Here is a 24878-nt window from a genome sequence, read left to right as displayed (position 1 = left end):
CATTCACTTCAAAGATGAAAAAAACTTATACTGGGATTTTTAGGGGATTCTAGAAATTCAGACTTGTGTGTATTGAGATCAGTCTTCAGGCTGAAGTACTTGGAACTATCATGCAACTAATGGTTGCTCTCCAAGCTAGGTGTAAAGAGCAATAAAGTTGTGATCCATACAGTGAGAACTGGTATACTATTTCCCCTAAATGAGGGAGAATGTCACCCAAAAGTACTCAAAAGAACCTGCATATGGCTGGTGGCAAGTGCTGATTTTCCACTCTAAACTACAAAAATAAACGGCACACAGAAAAGGAAATCTTGCCTGAAAGCAGTTTAACATGTAAGGCTTGCTTCACCAGAACTAAATAAAAATTCAGCTTCACTCCCAGAAGAGTAGGGATGGTGAATGTTGATGATTGACAATGGATTTTGAGATTTCAGTCCTTTCAACCAACCTAGTTTTCAACAATTTGTGTGCATTTGCAATTAAGATCAAGTCATAAAAAATTGTAAAACTGTTAGCATATTCTCATATAATACATAATTTTTTAAATAGGGAGGATGCTTATTCATAGAAATAGAAATCATTCTTTTTTAACTTAGTTTTTCTTGATTGATTTATCGATTGATTGACTGTTAACCACACAGTTTTATCCTCAGATGTTTAGTCTCATTATTTAATATCCATACCCTGTACGACTTTATGAAACCAGTAAAATGGGGAGAAGGCAAAGGGAAAAAAAAATAAGCGTAAATAAGATATTAAACAGCCATGATTACACAGCCATTTTTAATGAGGGGTTATAAAGATTGAGTATCTGGTGGTGATTTATGTTAGTTCATAAGTATATCACATTTTGTGATAGATAATCAATGTCATTTGTTTGTTAATAATGCATTTTTCCTCTGTCTTAGATGATTAGTCGTTGTTCTACAGTGCATAAGTACCTTTAAAATTCTAAACATTAACGCACTGTGGGGTGATCAGACTTGCACCAATTTCTTATTATTGCCTTCTTATTTGTTTTTAATAATATCTTGGCTAACTATGTATCACCAGAAACCACAATAATTTGTATTTCTAAGGTACATAGCTTTGCATCTTTTAGGTGTTGCATGTTCCATTTCTTTCTTAATAGTGTTCACGTACGTTTTCCCAGAAGGACTGAGTAGAACAAATTTCTCACTCTGACAGAAACAGCCACTCTAAAATTCCTGCACACCTTCCTTTGTAGATATTACTCACTGGTAGGAGACACCATGGGGAGATGGATAAAGCAAACGGATATAGCATATCTTATCTGATTCGGTATTGCCTCAGGATCCCCCAGGAGGAGCACTAAGATATTTCAGGAGAAAGTGACATCAGTATTAGCTCTCCCAGCCTGTTACCATTAGCTTTGCCTGTAGAAGACTGTCAGAACATGGATGGATGGATGATAGTTTTCACTGCCCTTTAAGAGCTTTCTATAATTATTGCTGACATCTAATTATTTCTGCCTCAGATCACAGCCCTGCAGGAGGCCTATGATGGCCTGTGTATCAAAAGAGGGACCACAGCAGTTCCTTACTTTATAATGAAGTACACAGATGATGCTGTTCAAATGGCTACACTTGGAGAGTGGGATGATTTCTTCACTGATGCCAAGAAGGTACCACTTCACTTTGTTATGTTTTTGATAAACATTTTTCTTCCTTAAGAAAAAAGAGATTAATGCAATGAATGGGTAAAAATCAAATAGAGTTTACAGAGGGAAATTAACAATACTGCAGATTAGCTCATCCTCGTCTACTTTCTTGTAATGTAGACACAACTTTTGTGTTTTTTCTAGGTCTCTGTGGGTGTTTATGATCCTTGTACTCTGTCTCAACATCCTGGCTGGCCGCTGAGAAATCTGCTGGTCCTGTTAGCCAATAGATGGTAAATCTTTCCTCTCTTTGTTGGTTTTCATGTGTGTGTTTTGTCCGTGTTTGAGCAGTAAAGAGAAATGAGATGAGGAAGTTCTTTAGAAAGCAAGCACATGCAGTGTTTAAGAAGTACCTTCTGAAAGTCCTTTGGTTTGCAGTGACTAATATGAAAAGACAGGAAATCTATTAAAAGGACAGAATATCTCTGCTTAAATAACTTCTTGGCTCTAAAGTGACTGAATCACGTCATAAACATCTGTGTGAATCGATACTGACACCAGAATCAAACGCCTATGCTATTGCTTGAATAGCTTTCATCATAACAAATCCAGCTGAATTCAAAGGTTTTACATCACTCTCAGACTGAAAAAAACTGTTTGACTGTTGCTTGGTCACAGTATCTTAGGTGTTAAGGAAGGTGATGAATAATGTTTGTTTTTAAATGTAAGCGTGGGATTGCAGGAGATGACGTCTGCTGTAAGGCAGTGCTGCTTGACTTAAAAGGTGCAAATTATTCAGATAAACAACATTCACTTGGTTAAATATCTCAAGCAAATCGCATCATCACATCAATGAATAAACACATTTTACAGTTAGTTTATGTAAGGACGCATTTCATTGGGATATATCTGGAAAAAGACCTAATACCCAAGAATTCCTCAGAAAAAGGAAATATTTCACAAACATTGCAACAATACATACAGTGGTGCAAAAATGTGATTTAGCAGGGCAATGTGCTCCTTTTCACTCTCTTTTCAATGCATATATGCAACTTTTTCTATTCATACCTTTAGACCTAGTGCAGGGTGATTAATTGGGGTTACATTTTGATAAAAAATTTTGCATTCCCACAATCATGAAAAAGAGATTATATGGATTAAATTCCGTTTACAGGTTTTTTTTTTGTTTTTTTTTTTTGGGGGGGGGTATTGAGTGTTGACCCATACTGTCAATACAATACAATACAATACAATACAATAACTTTATTTATCACCGCAGGGAAATTCAATTGTCTGGAGTCTCTCTCATCTGTTTACGGTAGAATTATAAAGTCTTATAGCTGATGGTATGAAGGATTTTCTAAATCTTTCTGTCCTGCACCGAAGAGACAGGAGCCGTCCACCACTGTTGTTTCTTTGGTCATTTAGGGAGATATGAAGTGGATGATCCATGTTCCCCAAAATGGCCTCCACCTTCTTCATTGTGCATCTCTCTACCTCATCCTCCAATGAGTTCAACTTGATTCCGACCACAGAGCCAGCTTTTTTCACCAGTTTGTTCAGATGCCTTGCATCCTTGTGTTTTACACTGCCTCCCCAGCAGACTGTAGCATAAAACAGAACACTTGCCACCACAGACTGGTAAAAATCTGCAGCATCTTACTGCAGATGTCTATTAATCGGAGTCTTCTCAGGCAAAAGAGGCGGCTCTGCCCCTTTTTGTAGATGAAGTCTACGTTTTTAGACCAGTCCAACTTATTATCCAGGTGTACACCTAAATATTTGTATGATGTCACCACCTCGATGTCCACGCCCCAAGTGTTCACTGGCTGAAGAAGGGGTTTGGATCTGTGGAAATCTATGATCATTTCCTTTGTCTTTGAGGTGTTGAGTAGGAGGCAGTTTTTGTGACTCCAGTCACTGAAGGCACTTAACAGATCCCTGTATTCAGCTTCTTTTCCATTTCTGATACATGCCACGACAGCAGCGTCATCCGAGTATTTCTGGATGAGGCAGAACTCAGTGCTGTATTTGAAGTCTGATGTATACAGTGTGAACAGGAATGGAGCCAGGACTGTTCCTTGTGGAGCCCCTTTACTGCTCATTAATGTCCCAGAAACACAGTTCCCCAGCCTGACAAACTGTGGCCTTCCTGTCAGGTAATCTGTGATCCAAGAAACACAGGAAGGATCCACTCCCATCTCTGTGAGCTTGTCTTTGAGTATGGTGGGTTGGATGGAGTTGTATGCGTTTGAAAAATCGAAGAACATGATTCTCACATAAACGCCAGGTTCCTCCAGGTGAGACAGGGCACGGTGAAGCATGTAGAGGATGGCATCATCCACTCCAATGTGTTCTGTGTATGCAAACTGCAGGGAATTTCAATTCCGGAACCTGCACCTCTGAAAGTGGCTGCAAAGTCTGGTGTCTCTTAACTCTTTTCAATTTTTTCTCAATTTTTTCACATTTTGTTGATTTTAACCACATTTCCCACCGGTTTATCAGTTTGCAGTGTGATATACGGGAGGTTGCAGGATTTTCCCGCATTACAAGTGTCAGACTTGTTGCAAGAATTTAATAGATTTGCGCAATTGCTGCAATCTCGCGACGAAATTCAGCGCTCGTTTAACTATCTCAGATGTAAAACAAACAGGGCATCGGTTCATACACAACTTTAGAGGATAAACAAGCTGCACTGGAGATCTCTCTCTCATGATACTGAGTCAAAGCATCCCAGCACACATGTGAACCAGGCTCTGACATTTACTTGAGTGCTATACTCTTGCACTTTTCCACTTCTGCTGTTATACACAGCAAAAACTGAAGTGTTGATATTTCAGGGTTAAACATTTTAGAGTTGATTTTTAACTCCCAAAGGGAAATTTTAACTACATTCTGAGTGAAAAGGCGTTGGAGTTAATTAACAGCATTGATCCACCAGTGTTAGCTCAGTTCTGTAAAGTGTTGTCTGAGCTCTGCCTACTGCCGTTTTAAATCAAGGGGGATTAGTGGGCGGAGTTCCCCATCATGCCCATGGGAAGAGTGTTAAGTTGTGTTTGGATGTTGCTTGTTCTACGATGATCCCTGCAGGGGTTCTTCTCACATGTTTCTGGTGGTTGTTTTTGATGTGAGACACATTTTGCACCATGGGTGAAGTTATCCCCTGAGTTGGAGTTTCTGCAGTTCTATCATACTGTAAAATATTACACACTTTAAAACGTTTAATTTACCTATATATAGTGTGGACCTAAACAGACGCTTTTGAAGTATTCATTTGAACTTTTAAGCCAGAGAGCTAAAGAGGGTGATAGAAAGGAAGCTGTTGAGTAATTAAAAGGTAAAATTACCTCAGTCATATGGAACCAAGCTGGGTTTGAGGAGTCGCACCTGAAGCAATGCCTAAAAGTGTGCAAATTTGTTAAAGCTGGGGCTTCCCCTTCAGGCAGCCGTTGAATTTCACATGACCAAGCAACAAAGGAACAAAAATGTCTGAAGGCAAAAGCTCTTTAACTCCTGCCTCCATAACACAGTTTAAGGACACACTTTACAATGCAACAGTCAATCCATCCGGCTTTTAGAGACAGAAAGAAATAACAGAGGCCGTCATGTTCATGGTCAGTACTTTCTACAAGTGCCATGCTGCTGTCACATCAATGTGAAAAACAATGAGTAATCATGTTTAATATTCATGATCTCACTATCAATCCAAAATAATCCTGATGATGATTTTTTTTTTTGCCATGATCAAGCAGCCTTCTTAGACCATAAAGTGGTTTAGTTTTGTGGAATACAATAGATCGGTTGTTAACTCCCACCACACCTATAGCATACACAGTAAACAGCAGCTGCTGTCTATGGTACATTGTGTAAATAATTTACACACTTTGCACGCTGTGCATTCAAGGCAAACCAATAAAGACATCATATCTTAGTATAAAATATCATTTACATGTTATCAAAATTAGGGGGGAGGCCTGATGTGAAAAAAGACATTTTATGTCTAAGCCAGCACATTTTTCTCAATAAAAACACGGAATAGGGTAAGTGTGGATCTTTTAGAATTCTGGTAGCTGCTCCTGTGTGTCTTGATAGCTGAAAGTACTTGAACAAAGAAGAATTTGATTAATCAGATTACAATGTTACAGCACATGAATTGTGTGTGTTTTTTTGGTTAAAACTGTGGATGTGTGGAAGCCTGAGATGTATAAAAAGCACCATTTCACTACCAATACAAGCTGTTACTTTTATTTATAAGCTTTCAATCTCAATTTTGAGTATATTATTTACAGGGATGTACACAAAACTCTATAACCATGTGTACATCTTGTGCAATAAATGTTTAACCAATTTTTGTTCTTTAGATGCATTTAAGTTCTATTTGCATATGACCCTGAGTATAACGGTAGATGGAAGAAATGAAAGCATAAATAAACAAACAATTTAAAGTTTAAACAACTAAATAAATTCACAAGCTATGATTTATTTGTGCTTTATGAATGATAAAGAGTGCAGATGTACACCCTTAAATGAGTAGGAAGGCTCTTCTGTACAAATTTAGAGTTTTATTGTTCTGTGGCCAGAAAAACAGACATAAAGTGGTATGGTAGTGAAGCTGGAAGTGAAAATGATTTATAAGACGGACTACTGTGGGGAAAATAATCATAAACAAGACAATGAAAGTGATGGATAACTATTCATCAACAAAAAGAAAAATTATTCTCAGGAGGAAAACTTTTCTCATGATAAATGAGTGATTAAGAACTTTATTGTGCTTCATCCTGATGTCAGGAGGCTCTTCGCTGAATTTACGGCTTCACTGCTGCTTTGACAGTAAAGTTAAGAGGATTTATTTATAGGTGTTGTACACATGTTTGAGTTTACACTGTTGACCCAGGGTTCCTGGCACTTGTCTTAAAAACATTTTTATTGTTGGATTACTTTCCACTAAACAAGGAAATCAATTCAGAGAAAAGTGAGGCAATAGTACGTTGACATATCTGTGGTTTCAGCAGCAAATACCCACAGAGTTTAGCTTGTATGCTTTGTATCATAGCCAGTTTTTATCCAGAACTGACTTCATCAGTCTTGTACTTGACTACGCCCTTCTTTAGTGGTTGATATAAATTGTTGATACAGGCTTAAGCGGATGAAAAAAGCATTAAAGAGCAGCCAGGATGTCTTGCTTTTCCATTTTTTTCCAGTAGTTTGGAGCGTAATCCTACTTTGATTATTTATTACCAAACAAGGGTAAATGTTCTTTTCTGTGTGGATAATGGATCAGGTTTCATTTTCTGACATATAAAGAGAGGGAACATTTTCCATGGTTTTGTTTTTAGTCATAAGCTATGTCCAGCCTTCATCGCCTGCATATATCTCTTAGGCTAAACTGAAATGGGACAGTCTGATCTTTGGAGGACTTTTGGAGGACAGGAAATAAATACAGTCATGGATGACAGTATTGGCAACTTTGGAATTTTTCCAGAAAATACACAATTTCTCTCAGAAATTGTTGCAATTACAAATGTTTTTGGCATACACATGTTGATTTTATTTATGTGCATTGGAACAACACAAAAAAGCAGAAGAAACAAGCCAAAACTGGCATAATTTTACACAAAACTCAAAAAATGGGCCAGACAACATTATTGGAACCCTTTAAAACTGTGGGTAAATCATTTTATTTCAAGCATGCGATGCTCATTTAAACTCACCTGTGGCAAGTAACAGGTGCTGGCAATCTAGAAATCACACCTGAAGCCAGTTAGAATGTATAAAAGTTGACTCAACCTTTGTGTTGTGTGCCTGTGTGTGTCACACCAAGCATGGAGAAGAGAAAGAAGAGCCAAGAATTGTCTGAGGACAAGCAAAATTGTGGACAATATGAACAATCTCAAGGTTACAAGACCATCTCCAGAGACCCTGAAATTCCTTTATCCACTGTGCGTAATATAATCAAGAAGTTTATAATCCATGGAACTGTAGCTAATCTCCCTGGATGTGGACGGAAGAGAAAAAATTGACAAATGAATGTAACCCAGGATAGTTGGAAGGGTGGATAGATATCCTCAGTCAACTTCCACACAAATTCAGGCTGTCCTGCAGACTCGGGGTGCAAAAGTACCACCTCGGACCATACGTCGTCATCTAAATGAGATGAAGCGCTATGACAGGAGACCGAGGAGAACCCCACTGCTGACAAAGAGACATAAAAAAGCCAGACTGGAGTTTGCAAACGTACCTGAGTAAGCCTCAATCCTTCTGGGAGAACATTTTGTGGACAGATGAGGCTAAGGTAGCACTTTTTGGAAAAGCCCGTCATTCTACTGTTTACAGAAAACAGAATGAGGCCTACAAAGAAAAGAACACAGCACCCACAGTCAAACATGGTGGAGGTTCAAAGATGTTTTGGGGTTACTTTGCTGCCTCTGGCACTGGGTGCCTTGACTGTGTGCAAGGAATCATGAAATCTGGAGACTACCAAAAGATTTTGGGCCACAGTGTAGGGCCTAGTGAAAGCTGGGTCTGCGTCAGAGGTTACGGGTGTTCCAGCAGGACAATAACCCGAAATTCCATTGAACACCTATGTTCAAATATCATTTGAATCTCCCTCGCCACTTTTAGCATCCACCATTTTTGCGCAGTGAAAGTGCAAGCCAGCGAGTGACGTACATAGGATAATGGGCACACGGGCAACCCGGGTTCAAGTCCGGCTCTACTTTACTGCATCTCTGCCCCCTACACTAACCCTGTTTTCAACTCTCTCCAGTGTTCTTCACTTTGAATAAAGGCATAGAAAAGCCAAAAAATATATCTTAAAAAAAGAATGATGGGTATAGGGCCTATGGTACCTGTAGTTCCCACTTCCCTTCACCCAGCTTTACTAAAAAAACAACTCTTTTTGCCCTGACAACTTATTGTTTGAAACTGTCACATATCCACAACGGCATTGAGACACTTCTGTCTCCGCAAAATTAATAATACAGCTACATCTCTAATAAATATTCAAATGAGCCCTCCAAAGGCTGCAGTTCCTGAATTGGGACACAGCTAAGACCTTACTTTATGTTAATACAGAACAGGCAAAGTTGAAGTGCAACGGCATAACTCAAGCTTTTCAGCTATAATACACACACTTGTTAGTCAAATCAGCTACAGCCTTTATTATTCTATTACTGAAAAAAACTTTCATCCTTGATAAATCAAAATGGATGAGTTATCAACCCCATAGAGTTTGTAAGAATAAAAATGAGACCAAATCTCTTTTTGCACCAGGCTTGTTCCTAGCTTTGTTTCTAATGCAAAAATGAACATTTTAACCTTGGCTTCATGGGGATACCTTGTTTTTTAGGGAACAAGTGCTGCAGATTTTTGCACTTCCACAATGGCTTCATTTTCAACTCTAGATTCTTGGTTTTGATGTGTCACCTATTCTTATTTATTTTGTGTATATATTTCCTTCAAAGTGTTAGATATGCACATTATTTTCTCTGGTAACTAGCCTTTCCTTTTTGCCTTTGTGTTTGTATTTAAGGGGCTCGAAGTTGGACACAGTTGAGGTGCTGTGCTTCAGAGACAGGACTCTGCAGGGAATCCGCTCCATTCAGCACAGCCTCATCTTCCAGATCAAAATACCTGAGCTTCCCCACAACACCGGTAATCTCCTGTCCTTGATGCTGTTTGTTGCACTTCACATATCTTGCCATGTTTGTGTGATGGTATGTCACATGTCTCTCTGCACAGACATTTGTTCTCATAGATCTGAACATGTGTGCTGTGAATACTGTTCCTGATTTGAACCCGCAGTCTTGGTTTACTTTGCACTGAGACTGTGTGCTTCCTTTTCAAATCGCTCACTTCTACTTTTTTTATTCCTTTATCTGCTGGAAGAAGGGATGAAAGTAATTTAAATGGTAATAGCAAGATGGGAAGAGGTTGTAGCTTTGTGATCTGTGCAGGCTTTTAGAGTTTAGATAAGGTGTCTTTCTTCACCTCAGTCTACCTCTTCAGCAGAATGCTCGTCTTAATTACCTCCAAGGGGAAGTATTCATGCTACAAAAATCAATTCAGCTTTTCTCTCATGGTGTGTCCATTTCACACCAGCTAATCTGTGCTGTTATGAAAGGATTAATCAATTTTCCTCAATCTGACTTTACAGATACACCTGATTCAGTTCTTTATAAGCCAAAATGAGTTTTAAAGTTTAGAAAATAGACACACATTTCATGCCAAAATCTCAACACAACACTTCATTTGTCCAAAGGAGGTTATATATTACTCTGTGTAGCAAAGCCACATTTGTGCATTTGATAGCTCAGGTTTAACCAGTGACTGGACCTTCCAGACAGAGGTTTCTTTATACTATAATCACTTGAGACACATTCATTGCACTCAGGTGATCCCCATTTCCCTAATTGTGAGACTACTAGCACCAATTGACTGGACCTCTGTTGAATTAGGTCAGCCACTTTAAAGGGGGTGATTATTTATGCAATTATTTATTTTTCCTTGAATATTTTTGTTTAATTGGCGTGACTTTGTGGAAATCTGTTTTCACTTTGACATTAAAGGGATTATTATTATTTTTTTGACCATGGTGGATTTATATCAGGGTAAAAACATCCAAGGCTGTGAATACTTTTAATAGGCACTGTATGACTTTTGATACTGCCTTAATTCATGTTTACTATTTGCTTTAACCAGCATTCCTGGCTACTATTACACCATGAAGACAAAATAACACTCTAAGCAACTCAGCTGAGGAGTTTAGAAAAAATATGGCCTTTACCATTTTGAAATTACAGCCAATTTATTTTCATTGCCCCCATTATCAGGGGCTCTAAAGTGTTTTGACAAACTCACATTATCATTATAGAATCAGTTTTTTACACTTGGATGAAAATCCTTCCCAGACAGTGGCTACCTGAAGTCTGGAGCCTTTGGCCTTGATTTTCTTTCCTGCAGATACCTGACCTTTCTGTAGCCACAGCTGCTGCTTGTAAGTAGGCTATTCTCCCTTCAGTTTTGTCTTCAGTAACTGAGACGTGTGCTTTATTAGGTTGAGATCAGGTCATTGACTTGGCCATTGAAGAATATTTCTTTTCTTTCCCTCAACAAACTCCTGGGTTGCTTTCCCAGTATGTTTTGAGTCATCATCCATCTGCACTCTAAAGCACCATCCTGTCAGTTTTGCAGCATTTGGCTGAATGTGAGCACAGAGTACAGCCCTAAAAAGTTCAGAATTCGCCTCACTTCTACTGTTAGCACTCACTTCATCAATATTCACCAATGAGCCTGCTCATTTGGCAGCCACACATACCAGTATCATACCACAGCCTTCACTGTGACTAACAGATGAAGTTGTATGCTTTGGATCGGGAGCTGTTCCTTTCCTTCTACATACTTTTCTCTACCCATCATTCTGCGTTGTGTGTTTTTTCTGGTAAAGTCTAATCTGGCTTTCCTGTCCTTGAATGTTAGCAGTGGTTCACACCTTGCTGCAAAGCTTCTTTATTTACATTCACGACAGTGTTCCTTGATTGTTGTCTTGACAATGAAAAACCAGGTGTATCTAGAGTGTTCTCGACTTGTATAGATTGTTGCAAGGGGGAAGTTTTACTCCAGGAGAAGAGGTCTACAGTCTTCCGCTGTTCTTATCTCCTGTGTTCTTTGAGGCCTTTAGATGTTACTGAGCCTGCCAGCAGACTAGGGCTGAACGATTTGTGAAAATATCCAATTGCAATTTTTTTCCGCAGTATTGCGATTTAATATGCGATTATTTGGGTTCCTCCTTTTATGTGTTGTTCAACAAACATAAGCAAGAAATCATTCTATATTATAACAAGCAGAATATTAGATAAGTTAAACTAGAGATAAAAAATTTAGAAAAAGATATCTAATTGTGATTTTGGCTTGATAGCCAATTTAATATAAATTGCTAAATTGAAGGGGATGATCATTTCTCATATAATTCTAATTTTATGAAGAAAAATAAATACATGAGCAAGAAAAGTAGGGTTTTAGTCAATGAAATAAAAATAAAAAAGACACTTGAATGTTAGAATAATGTGTAAAGTAGAAAAAAGAAAAAAGATTGTATCAAACTGGTTATTTTGACACTTTTCAGGTTAATCAAATATTGCACTGTCTGCGATTTGAAAATCGCAGCATGCCAAATTGGACTTCGTATTGATAGCTTCAATTGAACAGCAACCAAATGCCTATTGAAATCATCTCCAGATACTTGAAGTTATGAGGGAACACCTCCTAATATAAAACTGCTTATTATCCAGTTGTCCAAATACTTTCTACCATGTTCATTTGATCCTCTGATGATTGAGGGGCTCTGAATCAAATGGCTGTCAGTCCTGAAAATTAAATGCTACATTTTCGTGAAATCCCTTAAATGAATGCTAAAAGTCTACGCTTCAGTCTCAACTTAATTTTTTTTTTTTCAAGTACATTGTGGTTATAAATCTATGCAAAATGCTAAAAATTGTCTGCCACTCAAATACTTACAGACTTTGTATTTTGGCCACTTAATCTATTTTGGCATTATCACATTTTTTTAATATATAAATGTTTCTTGTTTTTGAATTTTTATGTTTGTCATGTATGTGTTATGCTGAAATGTGTGTGTTTATGCTAGATAAACCTATGTGATGAAAACCTTGTGAAATTAATGAGAAATCATGATCAGTATCAATTAAAGTAATCAATCAAATCAACCAAATTGTCATTTCATGTTTTTAGGCCATAATCATACAGCCTTACTGCTAACTTATGTACAACTTACCCCTCACAAGAACAATAAAGACAACCTTGAACATTTCCTTAAATGTTACTTTAATAATCTGGACTAAATTTGAATCAATGAAATGACCTGATGACCTGGATGTGTTTTTTAAAAGTTGAGTGGAACCAAGAAAAAATGTACACACAAAAAAGTGGCTGTTTTGTGTCAAAAAACAGTCCTTGTAGCTTTATATGAAGACAACAAAACCTGTTTTTCTCCAATCCCTCATCCCTCTTTGGCATGCTGTCATCTCTAAATGGCACTTACAAGGAAAACTGTCAGGAAACTTTCTTCCAGGAATGAAACATCTCTGAACACTTATAATTCTTATGCTGTGAAATTCAATTTCTGTCCAATTCACTACCTATAAAAAATATTCACCCTCGTGGATGTTTTACCCATTTATTGATTTTATAAATCAATCATGGTCAATATAATTTGTCTTCTTTTACCCAAAAATTAAAAAAAAACCCTCTTAAATATCAAGGTGCAAACAGATTTCTGCAAAATAATGTCAATAAGATAAAATAAGCGATATAAAACAAAGTGACTGACCTAATTCGACAGATGTCCAGCTAATTTGTGCTAGTAGTTCCACAGTTAGTGGAATGCTTAGATATTTTATTGGACCTACACAACATGAACATATTATTTCTTGTCACACAGCATGCCCTAAGAGTGTAGGTTGGGAGAAGAATCCTAAGGGGGCCATGGGACCCAGGATGGTCAACCTTAGTGAATGCATGGATCCTAAAAGGTGGGTAATGATACTAATTTGTTAGCCTGATGTTGTAAACACACTGGAACCCCACTTGAACAACTATCAAGTTCAAAAAGGAAATTATAAAGCATATTTGGTTTAGAAATAAGTAAAGGGCAATGAAAAAAGTAGACAGAAAATGTTTGACCTTTTAAAGTTAGGGTTTTTGGAAATGTTTTAGAAATGTTCATCTTTAAAGTACAGACTATTGTACTGAGTATTGCTACAGACTGTTGGTTGTCTACAGGCTTGCAGAGTCATCGGTGGATCTGAACCTGAAACTGATGAGATGGAGGCTGGTTCCCTCACTGGATCTGGACAAGGTGGTCAGCACAAAGTGTCTCCTACTAGGAGCTGGGACTCTGGGCTGCAATGTAGCCAGGACTTTAATGGTAAGGGTGAAAGATAAATAGATTTAAGGCAGTGGTTTTCAAACTTTTTTGTCCAGGGCAATCATAAAATCAATCCAAGATGTCATGGTTCCCCATAATGACATCCATGCCAAATAGCCTCTTCAGCACAAGTTATCTTTAGTTAGAATATAGTTGTAGGGATAACATTGTTGTACAAATTCCCACAGCACACCTAGACTTGCGTCTGGTTTGGGAACCACTGATTTAGTGTTAAAGTAGGCTGGAATTGGACACATTCTTTGAAAGGATTATCCAGCAATGTTTCATCAGCAGGTTCTTTGTTAGATCTGCTGGACTTGCAATTATTCTCATTTAAATCAATTTGTACCATCAATTAAAACATTACATTGGCATAAATGTTACAGAATGTTAACACTGGCAGCAAATGTGCACCATCAGTGATTTTGTTCAACAGAAACCACATCTAAAATTATCAGTGAGCTCCAAATGTCTTGTAAACTTGCCCATATTCCCTCAAGCTGAACCAGCAAAAAGAAGTGATGGCTTTGAATACAAGCATGGGGTGCTGACACTCCAGTGCTACAGGGATAAGCAAACACCGATCACAATCTGTGTAGACATGACATCTGTAGGAGGGGTTTGAAACATACATTTGTCTCAGTAAAGTGGTATTACAGTGCATACTAATGATAATGATTAAACTTTCTCTGAACTCTGCTTAAATTGAGTTAACTAAATTAAATATCAGTTGTTAGAGAATGAACAGCCTGATTTTAGAGTGCTGCTGTGAATAAATGGTCGACTTGACAAAATCAACATGTCTCACAGACATCCAGCATAAAAATGTCTCTATTCTGTGTGTCAAAGGCTGCTGTCTTGAATGTTTTTTCTGTGTCCAATACAGATTTTTTTTCTTTTTTTCAGGATATTTGGCAGACATTCAGCATCACTATCCTTTATTCATATTTTCTCCACTTATGTCTCTCTCTACCTATGATATTAACAATAATCATTTATATTTTACTTAAAATGTTATCAAATTTTAGATGAACTACTGTACAAATTTAAAAAAAAAACTTTGCTGTGTTGTAAGAAAAGTTAAGAGTAACAAAAAATAAATGATAAACATGGAGGTGAGGAAAAACTTGAATTATGAAGTGATAAAAATGCATTTGAATGAAAAAAGTAGTGATGAATTATGAATTGCTTTGATTAACTTGAGGTTGATTTGTGAAACATGTTGCAAATGATGAAAAAAGTGGCAAGTTTGATCGTTTTGATTGTATTCATTCATGATTTATCATAAACAGTGCAAACATTTGCATTTATCATTTAAGGAAAGAGGCCTTAAGGATGGAAGTCACAAAAAGGGATGATAAATATCAAGATAGAAAATTTATATAATTTGACTAATTAAGCATCAAAATGTGTGTAAACTAAAATAAGTGATGAAAATGTTAGCAAAGTGAAAATAAAAGTTGCAATGTACTATTTTATTTTTTTACTCAAGTTTTTTTATTGTTTTTTAGACAAAACATAACATCAACAACAAGGAAACACAGTAAGACATTGCCAGACATTCAAAAACTCAAAGTTATTAGTTACAATAGTAGTTACATCGGGGGTTTTAAGACATTATTTCAGAAATTGTAAAGTAATCAGAACTAATAGTAAAAGAGTAGTACATGAATTCTACAGATGCAAATATGTCTAAGGCAGACCACCGGAGGTGTTATCTATCTGTAACCAGTCATGGGTAATCTACTGTTTTAATAATCAATTGTTATCATTTGTGAATTGCATTAGTACAATGTGTAATTTTTGTTACTATCTACCTTTGAAAAAGAACACTTCTGATCAACTCTTGACTTAGATGTCTGAAACTTCACAGCAGTGATGAAGAGTTTCTAAAGGCTTTTGGTTCTATTTCATCACAAGATTAACTCTTGGGGAGGATTGATGTTGTTTTTGTTAATATTTAACTTTGACAGCATGTATCTTTATTGATTTTTGAGATACAGTGAGTACAATGTCACATGAACTGCCACAATTTGCCAGAGTTACATTGCCAGACAATCCTAAACATTGTTACCTTTGTAGCAATAAAGTATTGCTGTAAGCCCCATCCCATCCAACAAACTCCATGCTGAGAAAATCCAGGGAAGGAGGGGAAAATAAATAAGTTAATGAATGAATGTGTGAATAGAACAATTGAAATTGATAGATGAACAAATAAAATGACAACGTATATAAATAACAATATTAACAGTGATAGTAACGTTCTGGAAACAAAACTAGAATAAATTAACTAACACATGAATAATGAATTTAAACAATAAAGTATGGGAAGGGGAGATGTCTCCACTGGTTATACAGGTATTAGTGCCCTAAGTTTTTGTTAACAAGCTATTAAGAGGGGAGGGTATTAAAACTGTTAAAGTGAAGTATTTAAGGGTCCCATACATAATAGCATTTCTTGGTTGATCCTCTAAGAAATTATTTTTTCAATCCTCAAAAGCATCATCATATTCGAAATCCACAATGATACCCTCAGTGGTATTGAAGATTTCCATTCCATAAGTATTCTTCTTCCTGCTTTGATATAGTTTAGTTCTAGTTCTAGTTAGTGAGTGATGTTTTCACAGTAAGAAAACCTGAAAAATATGCTTTCTGTCTGAGATGATGCTTTTGCTGGCTGCTGTGGTCTGAGTCACTGCGGGGTAGAAGTCTCTGACTGGCTTACTGGCATACTTCATCACCTACATCAGTTTCTCACCTCAAAAAATCCCAGATGTTAATAATAGTACCCAAAAGTCCTTAAAAAATCTTTGTCACTGCTGTAGAGTCTGAGATATTTTAGGCGAGAGTTGAGCGAAAGCCCAGTCAATTCATAATTCATCACTTCAGTTTTTAGTTAAAATCCATTATTATCACTTCAGTATTCAATTCACAAGTTTTTCTCACATCCACATTTTCGTTCAATCTTTGTTGCTGTCATCCTTCATAGCGTTGCAGATAAAACTAGAAAAGCACTCGGAGAGCGCAGACCTCCGCCATTGGCCCTATCTCCCAATAGTAAAGAATCCTTTAAAAATTTCCTAGATCCAGACGGTGATTCGGATCAGTCCCAAAATCTAATCAGTTCTTCCTTATGCCATTTCTGACATTTCCTGAAAATTTCATCAAAATCCATCCATAACTTTGTGAGTCATGTTGCTAAAAAACAAACTAACAAGAATACTAACAAACCCTGCCGATCACATAACCTCCTTGGTGGAGGTAACAAATGTTCTTTTACAGGTCGAAACAAAAGACCTCAAGCATAATGACTACATTGGAGTGTTGTCCATGTATCGCTTCTTTCAGTTAATATGTTCATATTAATTCTTAATTTTTACCCTTTAACTACTTTGTGAGCACATCCATTTGTTTTAGAGTGACTAATACCCTGTTGCAATGTAATCGTGTTGTGCTTCCTGCAGACTAATGCATTCATTACATCAAAATTAAATGTGATTCAGCACTAATTTACCAACACACACTGTGTACATCATCCCCCACTTGCTGCCTCTAAATAAGTGCTGATCAGGACAGTGTTGAATCCAGCAAATTGGGGTTAAATATTAAAATGTATGTGATTAAGATACTAATTATGTTTTTTTCTGTGTTCTCCAGGGATGGGGAGTGAGACACATCACATTTGTAGACAATGCAAAGATCTCATACTCTAATCCGGTGCGGCAGCCGCTCTATGAGTTTGAAGACTGTCTTGAAGGAGGGAAGTCCAAGGCTATAGCAGCTGTGGACCGACTCACCAAAATCTTTCCTGGAGTGGTGAGTGTTTTTAATAAAATGATGAGGCTTTAGCTTCTTATCTCTCCTCTTATATGAGGGTCAAGTCATTTTTTTATGCCTCAGCTGAAGGCATTATGTTTTCAGGTTGTCTGTTGGCAGTCATTATTTGAGTAATGTTTCATTCTTGCCCACTGCACACATGCTGTTGTAGACTACAATATTCAACCCCTGGGCCAATTTATAACCAAAGTTATCTCAAAACACTTAACAAAGGGAACAGGTCTAGACAGTATTCTTTGGTGTGGCCTATTATAAAAAAGACCAGCACTAATCACCATGAGCTCAGCACTTGCAGTATTTAGCCATGTTACTTTGACAGCAGCTGCTCTATGACTGCCACTGTAACTCTGAAAAGAAATAGTTAGCCCTGTCAGCAATGTTTTACAAAGTATTGATTATTAAAAGTGGTGAAGATTAGTCTGCTGATAATGAAACTGGGGACGGGAGATATGTTTTCTTGATGTTTTCTCCTCCGTCTTTCCTTGAGGGAAAATTAAGACCTTGAATTTCAGCAGATCTACCAAACCATAAAATAATATCTAAGGTGATAATGCATCTAATGACAACACATTTTGTTTTATAGCCTTACATGTAGTCCAACGATGCCCAATTATCATGGCTGGTTTTAAAAGAAATGACTGAAATGATCATGCCCATTGATATTTATCACAGATTAAATAAAGTACCCTTTGTAAATTAATGCACATTTTTTGTGGTTAAATAGTGAAGTAAATTCCATGAAGGTTTCATGAAAGGCATGTATCTGACACTTTAACAGTTTATATATCATAATATGACAACTGAGAGCTGAACCCTGGGAATTTGTCACATAATAAACAAATTAAAGCCTTAACTTGTGTTCGAATTGAACTAGATTAAGAAAGAAACCCGGGGTAAATTAACTTCACTTTGAAATACACCCTGGTCTTTTACAAGCAGACTTAATAACCACAGAGAAAATAAAGAGAAGTAAATAAATCCCTGAAATTCAGAGAAACAACTGATGTAAAGCTTTATATTAACAAAACGTCATTAACATTAATTCAGTTTCACCTCTGTCATTGATGAACCAAATAGATGTGTGCTTTGAGACTTCGCTTTGAGTTCTTGAATTCAGGTTCATTAAAGTGTAAGGAAACTCGATTTATGACCACATGTAAATGTCCATAGTCCACAGTGTCTTTAGAAAAAAAGTATGTACCTCTGTTGAGTCCAAATATTCCTTAATTAAGGTGATACTAGTGTTTTTATCTTCACCTGTTCCCCATAGAGGACACAGCTGTCTTTGGCCACTCAGTCCAGCTGAGCAGTCGTTTTGTGTGCTGATAGTGGCATCAATGCATACCCTGTTGATAAAGTGATTTTTACTAGAGTCATTCACAGATCTCTCCATGGAGTCTTATGTTACTGTAGGCTATTTTGTCTCACAGTAGCATATTTTGGTCTGTGGTGGAGCTGAAGACAATGGCCCAATAAAGTTTGAACCGCTGACACAGCTAACCACTAACAAAGCTCAGTGTTGATGATTTAATTATATTTATACAGCTAAAGCTCAAAATAACCCTTAGTTACATTATTGTCTCCTGATACCACATTCTGATATGGGGTTAGACGTATTTGATTATTTAAGGAAATACAGAATTCACAAGTACTCAGATACTCGTTCCTCCTCCTCCTTGAGGTGACGCTACTGTGATTTTAATAGTAATAATATTACTGGTAGTAAGTGGTCAAATAACAAGACAGCAGGATAATGTTTTGCTGTCTACAATCAAATATGTATCTTGATGCATTGTGACTGTTTATGAATGGCACATCATCACTTGGTAGCTCACTCCACAAGGTTAATTCAGTTGATGGATGCTAGATGCTCCATGCATGTTTTGAAATCTGATCACGTGTGTCAAATAAATGAAGACGATAATTTATTTCAATTTTTTATTTTACCTCTATTTAACCAGATAAAACCCATTGAGATCGAGGTCTCTTTCACAAGGGTGACCTGGCCAAGAGGTCAGCAGCACACATCATAATAAATAATACATATTCAAGAGACAGATAAACAATATGTTAAAAGAAAACAGTGATTAGGAATTAGAGCTAGATCACAATAATGATAAATGAGGCAATAATATTGACAAAATTAAAAGTTCATTGCAGGGACTTTAGGTACCTGAAAATCAAAACTGAGATTACCTACTCTTACCTCTTTTTTAATCAATCCCACAATGGATTATTTAATTTACCAGGTGATTAAAGGGATAAGTACGAATATCTGTGTCAGTCCCCTTAAAATCAAATGAACAGGGGTGCAGTGGCCTTGCAGCTAGGTTGTGGCCCATGTACGCAGGCAGCCCAGGTTCAAGTCCTTCCGTGGTCACTTTCCCGCGTACCATTATCAGCTCTTTTGACCCTGTTTCTAACTCAATCTACTGCCCTTCTCTCTGAATAAAAGGCAACAGAGCCCAAAAAGAATTATTTAAAAAATCAAACTAACTCAGAGAAAATGATATTTTTCTGCACACTGGAATCACAGGGTTCACAACAGCTGACCTTCTGATAACAAAAGCTGCTTGAAATATGCAAAAGGTTGTTACCTTCACACATACTTAAAAAACATAATGATGAAAAATAATATTTCATTCTTACTTCTGTGACCTCCCTAAATCCAACAGTGCATGATATTTGAGGGCAGGATAAAAACGAAATGAATCATAACATCATTAACACCTTCTTGCACCTTAACATGCATGCATCAGCACACATTCAGTCCATTTGTTTTCCAAGTGGCTTAATCAGACTTGGATGCACCAAACAGAGCCATGTTGTGATTGTTTGGCTAGGTTTTTCATTTAGTGAATATAGCTTAATATCTCCTCCAGGGAGCCAGCTCATTAGTAAACAAAGTACTGAAAGCCATGGCATTAATATTCAAGTTACCTGACTCTTCATTTCCTGCTTGGTTTGACTGTCACATCTGAGGCACGACCAAACAAACAGGAATATGATTATGTTGGAATAACAAGCAGCAGAATTCAGATTTGCTATGATGTCAATGCACGTGTACAGCACTGAGGCGTTTCAAAACCTTCAACCTCAGAGGTTAAAACTAACAAAAACTACGGAAAGAGCTGCTGCCTGACCATTGAATTAGGAGACAGTGATGCTGCTCATTCAGAAAAAACAGAGAAAAGATGTTTTCTCTTGTGAATCCACTAGAAATTTGATTAATATGATATTACTAAAGTTGATTGTATGTGTAGTTCTTCACCCTGCTAAACATTGGTTTAGATTTTCTCTTTTAAATTGCTTATGTAAATCTTTTTTCAAGGTCGCATATACGCTATGGACAAAAGTATTAGCCACACCTGTTAGTTATTGAATTCAGGTGCTTCAATCAGACCTGTTGCCACAGGTGTATAAAATCAAGCACCTAGCTATGCAGTCTTTATTCATAAACATTTGTGATACAAAATGGGCCATTCTGAAGAGCTCAGTGACTTTAAGTGTGATTCATTGACAGGATTCCACCTTTGCAGTAAGAAGGTTTGTGAAATTTCATCCCTGCTGGATATTCCTCAATCAATTGTGATATTATTAGAAAGTGGAAGCGTTTAGGAACAACAGCAACTTGGCAGCAGACCACATAAAATCACAGAGCGGGGTCAACGACTGCCAAGGTGCATGGCTCGTAAAAGCCGCAGTATTCTGAACTTCCGCTGGCATTAATGTAAGCACAATAAAAGTCCAGTGGGAGCTTCATGAAATGGGTTTCCATGGCTGAGCAGCTGAATGAAAGCATCAGATCACCAAGTCCAATGCCAAGCATCAGATAGAGAGGTGTAAAGCACACCAACACTGAACTGTGGAGCAGTGGAAATGTGGTCAGTGGAGTGGAATTTAGGCTAGGCCTTTTATCTCCATTAAAGGGCAATCTTGGGGCTTTTCCATTACATGGCACGGCTTGGCTTGACTCAGCATGGCAACCCAGCGCAACAGGGGATTTTCTTCTCCACCGCAACAGAGCTACCTGTTTGAGGGCGCGTCTAGAGCTGGTGATGCAGTGTTTTGAGCCATCCTCGAGCTCTCTACACTGTCTGATCTTATTGACTTTACATTGTTTTAAAGCAAAAATCAAACTGTAGACTAACAGCGCTGCAAGCTGCTCATATCACATTCTCCCTCTCTGTCTCTCTCTCTCTCTGTCCGCGATCAGTAAGCAAACAATAATTCACGCTTATCACCAAAAGGAGAGGATTTTCCTGCATATAAGTTGAAGAACAGTCTCCTTATTATTGATTTGTGGATATCTAAAGAGCAGAAAATGAACACAATCATATTTTTGCATTGGGCAGTGACAACAGCATGTTTTACTGGTACCAGTTAACAAATTAAAGACAGACTCCGTCATGGGTGAAATATTGCGAACATTTCCAGCATTTTATTTTTTAAAGGCCAGAATTCATTTGTCTATAAGAAGGGGAAAGGGACAAACTTTTTTTATCAGTAGGTGCAGAAAAAAGTGTATTCCTGGATCTGTGCCTGGTCCTTCCTGATCTCACTCGTCTTATAGAAGCCATGCGCAACTATCGAGTTTTGGTCTTGTGTCATAAATATTTAAGTCATACGGTGAATGCTGACTCCGCTGTAACAGAGTTATAGACAGCTGGAGCAGAAGCAGGGGTAAAACGTATCTCTCCCGTCTCCCCGTGGGGTGAAAATTTATAATGGAGAGGTTATCAGTAGCAGAGGGGGTGAATCCCCTCAGTAAATTGGATGCTTGAAGGTGGGGCAGGCCTGCTTTGAGCGCTGCATGACACAGCCAAACTGGTGATGGAAATGCAAATTAGCACAGCTTGGTTTGGCTTAGCGCAGCCAAAAGCTATAGTGGAAAAGCCCCATTAATACTTCAGCATACAAAGACATTCTGGACAATGCTATGCTTCCAACTTTGTGGCAACAGTTTGGGGAAAACCCTTTTCTATTCGAACATGACTCTGTCCCAGTGCACAAAGCAAAGACTATAAAGACATGGTTTGATGAGTGTGGTGTGGAACAACTTGACTAACCCACACAAAGCCCTGACCTCAACCCCATCGAGCACCTTTGGGATGAACTGGAATGGAGATTGCAAGCCAGGCCCTCTCATCCAACATCTGTGCCAGACCCCATAAATGCTCTACAGCAGTGATACTCAACCCGCGGCTCACGAGCTGCATGTGGCTCTTTAGTGACCAGTTGCGGCTCTTTTAAGGCTTACTTGAAAAAAAAACAACCTTCAGGTAAAAACATTTATGAAGGTAAACACTTTCATCAGTAAAGATTCATGGTAAGTCACATCAGTAAATCTGCTTCCCACAGGAAGAAGACAGGCTTTAACTTCCAAATTTAAATGATTATTATTTTAAATCTAGATATCATTACTGTCAGATGCACTCACAGAGGAGTTTGTGTAAGAGAAGAGCGCAGAGGAAGTCTGCAGGTGGTGCGTCTTCAGTAAGCTCATTCATTGAGGCAGCAGTTGCGTTAATGTCCTCTGTCACTGACGGATGTTTTTGAAGGATGACGGAGGATTTTGAAGGCTGTCCGTCATTTTAACGGGCTGGAATGATGAGGGTGAGCCTGCATCTCAGCGCGCATACACAGACAGATGCACCTTTTCCATTTTGCACACATGGACTATCAAGGAGGTTATTTAATCTATTAAAAATCTTGTAGCCAGTGGGCTCTCTCACTGACCTCAACATCGTAGATTAATGAAAGCGCGTCGGTCTCGAGCTGACAGTGCACAGAGCAGCTGCTGCAGCCTGCAGGTATCTCAGTACACAGGTCGGCATGCAGAGGGCTTTGCACAGTGAGCACGTTTCATGTTGTTCTAATCATGTCTGCACACTGATAACGAAATTCTTGTTTTTTTTCCATTTTTTTCCGTAACAGGTTCAATTTTATGCGAAATTTCGTATGTGTCCAAGGTGACCGATGAATCAAAACAGCTCCTGCTGCTTCCACCTCGCTTACTCACCACTGAAACCTCACTTTAAACACCAAAGTTTGCTCATTTATCATGTGGATATCAACCATAGAAATATAACAGAGAGATGGGTGAATGATGATACAGATCAGCACCTGTGGCTTTATTCTCTCTTACTCGCTCACCCCCACCCTCTCTCTCTCTCTCTCTCTCTCTCCCTCTCTCTCTGAAACCTCACTTTAACACTGTAGTGTCCATGTTATCAGTCATGGAAATCTAGCAGATAAAGGCATACGTTTGTAGCCTACTCACAGGTCATAACAGAGACAGAATTAAAAAGTTGTTCTCCATCCCTCCAGCTTGTCTCTGCGCTGTGACACATGAATGTGTGCTGTATGAAGCTCTGTGTCAGGATGGATCCAGCGGGATTTTAAAGGAGTGACGGACAACAAAAAAGTCCAGTGCAACCTCTGCATTGAGGTCTGCGGTCTTATGTTCAAATTGAAGCTTCCCATGTCCTCGTTTTAACTTTTTCTCCAGCCACATCCTGCCGATGCTCTCTCACACCCAGATCTTATGACAATTACGACGATGTGCATCATCAACGAGCATAACACACATGGATCACATGTGGCGATAATGTCATATCTAATATCTAGTGAAAGTTGTTCAAACGTGGGTGTTTCATTTGATCTTAATGCACTAATGATCATAAATATTGTCAAAAGAGCAGAAATATAAAAACCAAAGCTCCAAAATAAAGCAGGGTGAAACGATGTGTCTGGAGAGCTGCAGGTGTGAGGCAGGGCTGGTTTTAGTCATTTGGAGGCTCAGGGCAAAGACCAAAATGAGGCCCCTCCCCCTTTAACTAAAGGATTATTAATGAGTGGAAAAAAATTAGAAAGGATCTCTGTTATGTTAATAAAATCACAGAACTCCAGTTAATGCCCCAATGTGAGATATAAATACCCAAATAGACAACCATCATTCATCAGCTCTTTGAAAAGCACCTCAGAGCTCAAACTCAGCACATTCTAATATCTTAAAAAATCTTTAGGCCAGGTGGAACTTTCATAATGCTGGTGTTGGACCAAAGACTGGTATCTCCAAAATGATCACTTTTCAGGGAATAAAAAGTTTGTAATTTATAAAATGATATAAATATGATATATTAAAGTAAATTAAAATCTTGAAAAATTGAGATACAAGGTTTTAGCCTGACGTCAGTGATAAATAAAATAAATATATGCTCATTATCAGTGACATATTGGTTCTTCTGACTCTATACAGACATTTGTATCCCATTTAACCTCATAATTATCCACAAATCCACAGTTTTCAACTACAGATTAACTGATCTATTATCTACCTTACATTTCGGGTTTGGATTGTGGCTCTCACAAATTTATTTCTAGACAATGTGGCTCTTTGGTAGAATAAGGTTGAGTATCACTGCTCTACAGAATGAATGGGCTTAAATTCTCATGTAACATTCCTAAATCTTG

General features: G+C 37.8%; 1 protein-coding gene across 2 annotated transcripts in view; it reads left to right on the top strand.

The window, feature by feature from the left end:
* Nucleotides 1–24878, top strand: part of atg7 (ATG7 autophagy related 7 homolog (S. cerevisiae)) — a 112683-nt gene that overhangs the window by 5701 nt on the left and 82104 nt on the right. For both annotated transcript variants that reach the window (XM_041783378.1, XM_041783379.1), the window contains exons 7-12: nt 1499–1645; nt 1826–1914; nt 9153–9274; nt 13080–13170; nt 13421–13565; nt 17223–17381. In XM_041783378.1, coding sequence (XP_041639312.1) covers nt 1499–1645; nt 1826–1914; nt 9153–9274; nt 13080–13170; nt 13421–13565; nt 17223–17381 — 753 coding nt within the window. The remainder of the gene's footprint in view (nt 1–1498; nt 1646–1825; nt 1915–9152; nt 9275–13079; nt 13171–13420; nt 13566–17222; nt 17382–24878) is intronic.

This window comes from Cheilinus undulatus, linkage group 3 (genome assembly GCF_018320785.1).
Source record: "Cheilinus undulatus linkage group 3, ASM1832078v1, whole genome shotgun sequence".
In the NCBI taxonomy this organism is placed as follows: Eukaryota; Metazoa; Chordata; class Actinopteri; order Labriformes; family Labridae; genus Cheilinus; species Cheilinus undulatus.
The sequence above is the reverse complement of the archived record's forward strand: the minus strand, read 5'-3'. Positions and strand labels throughout refer to the sequence as shown.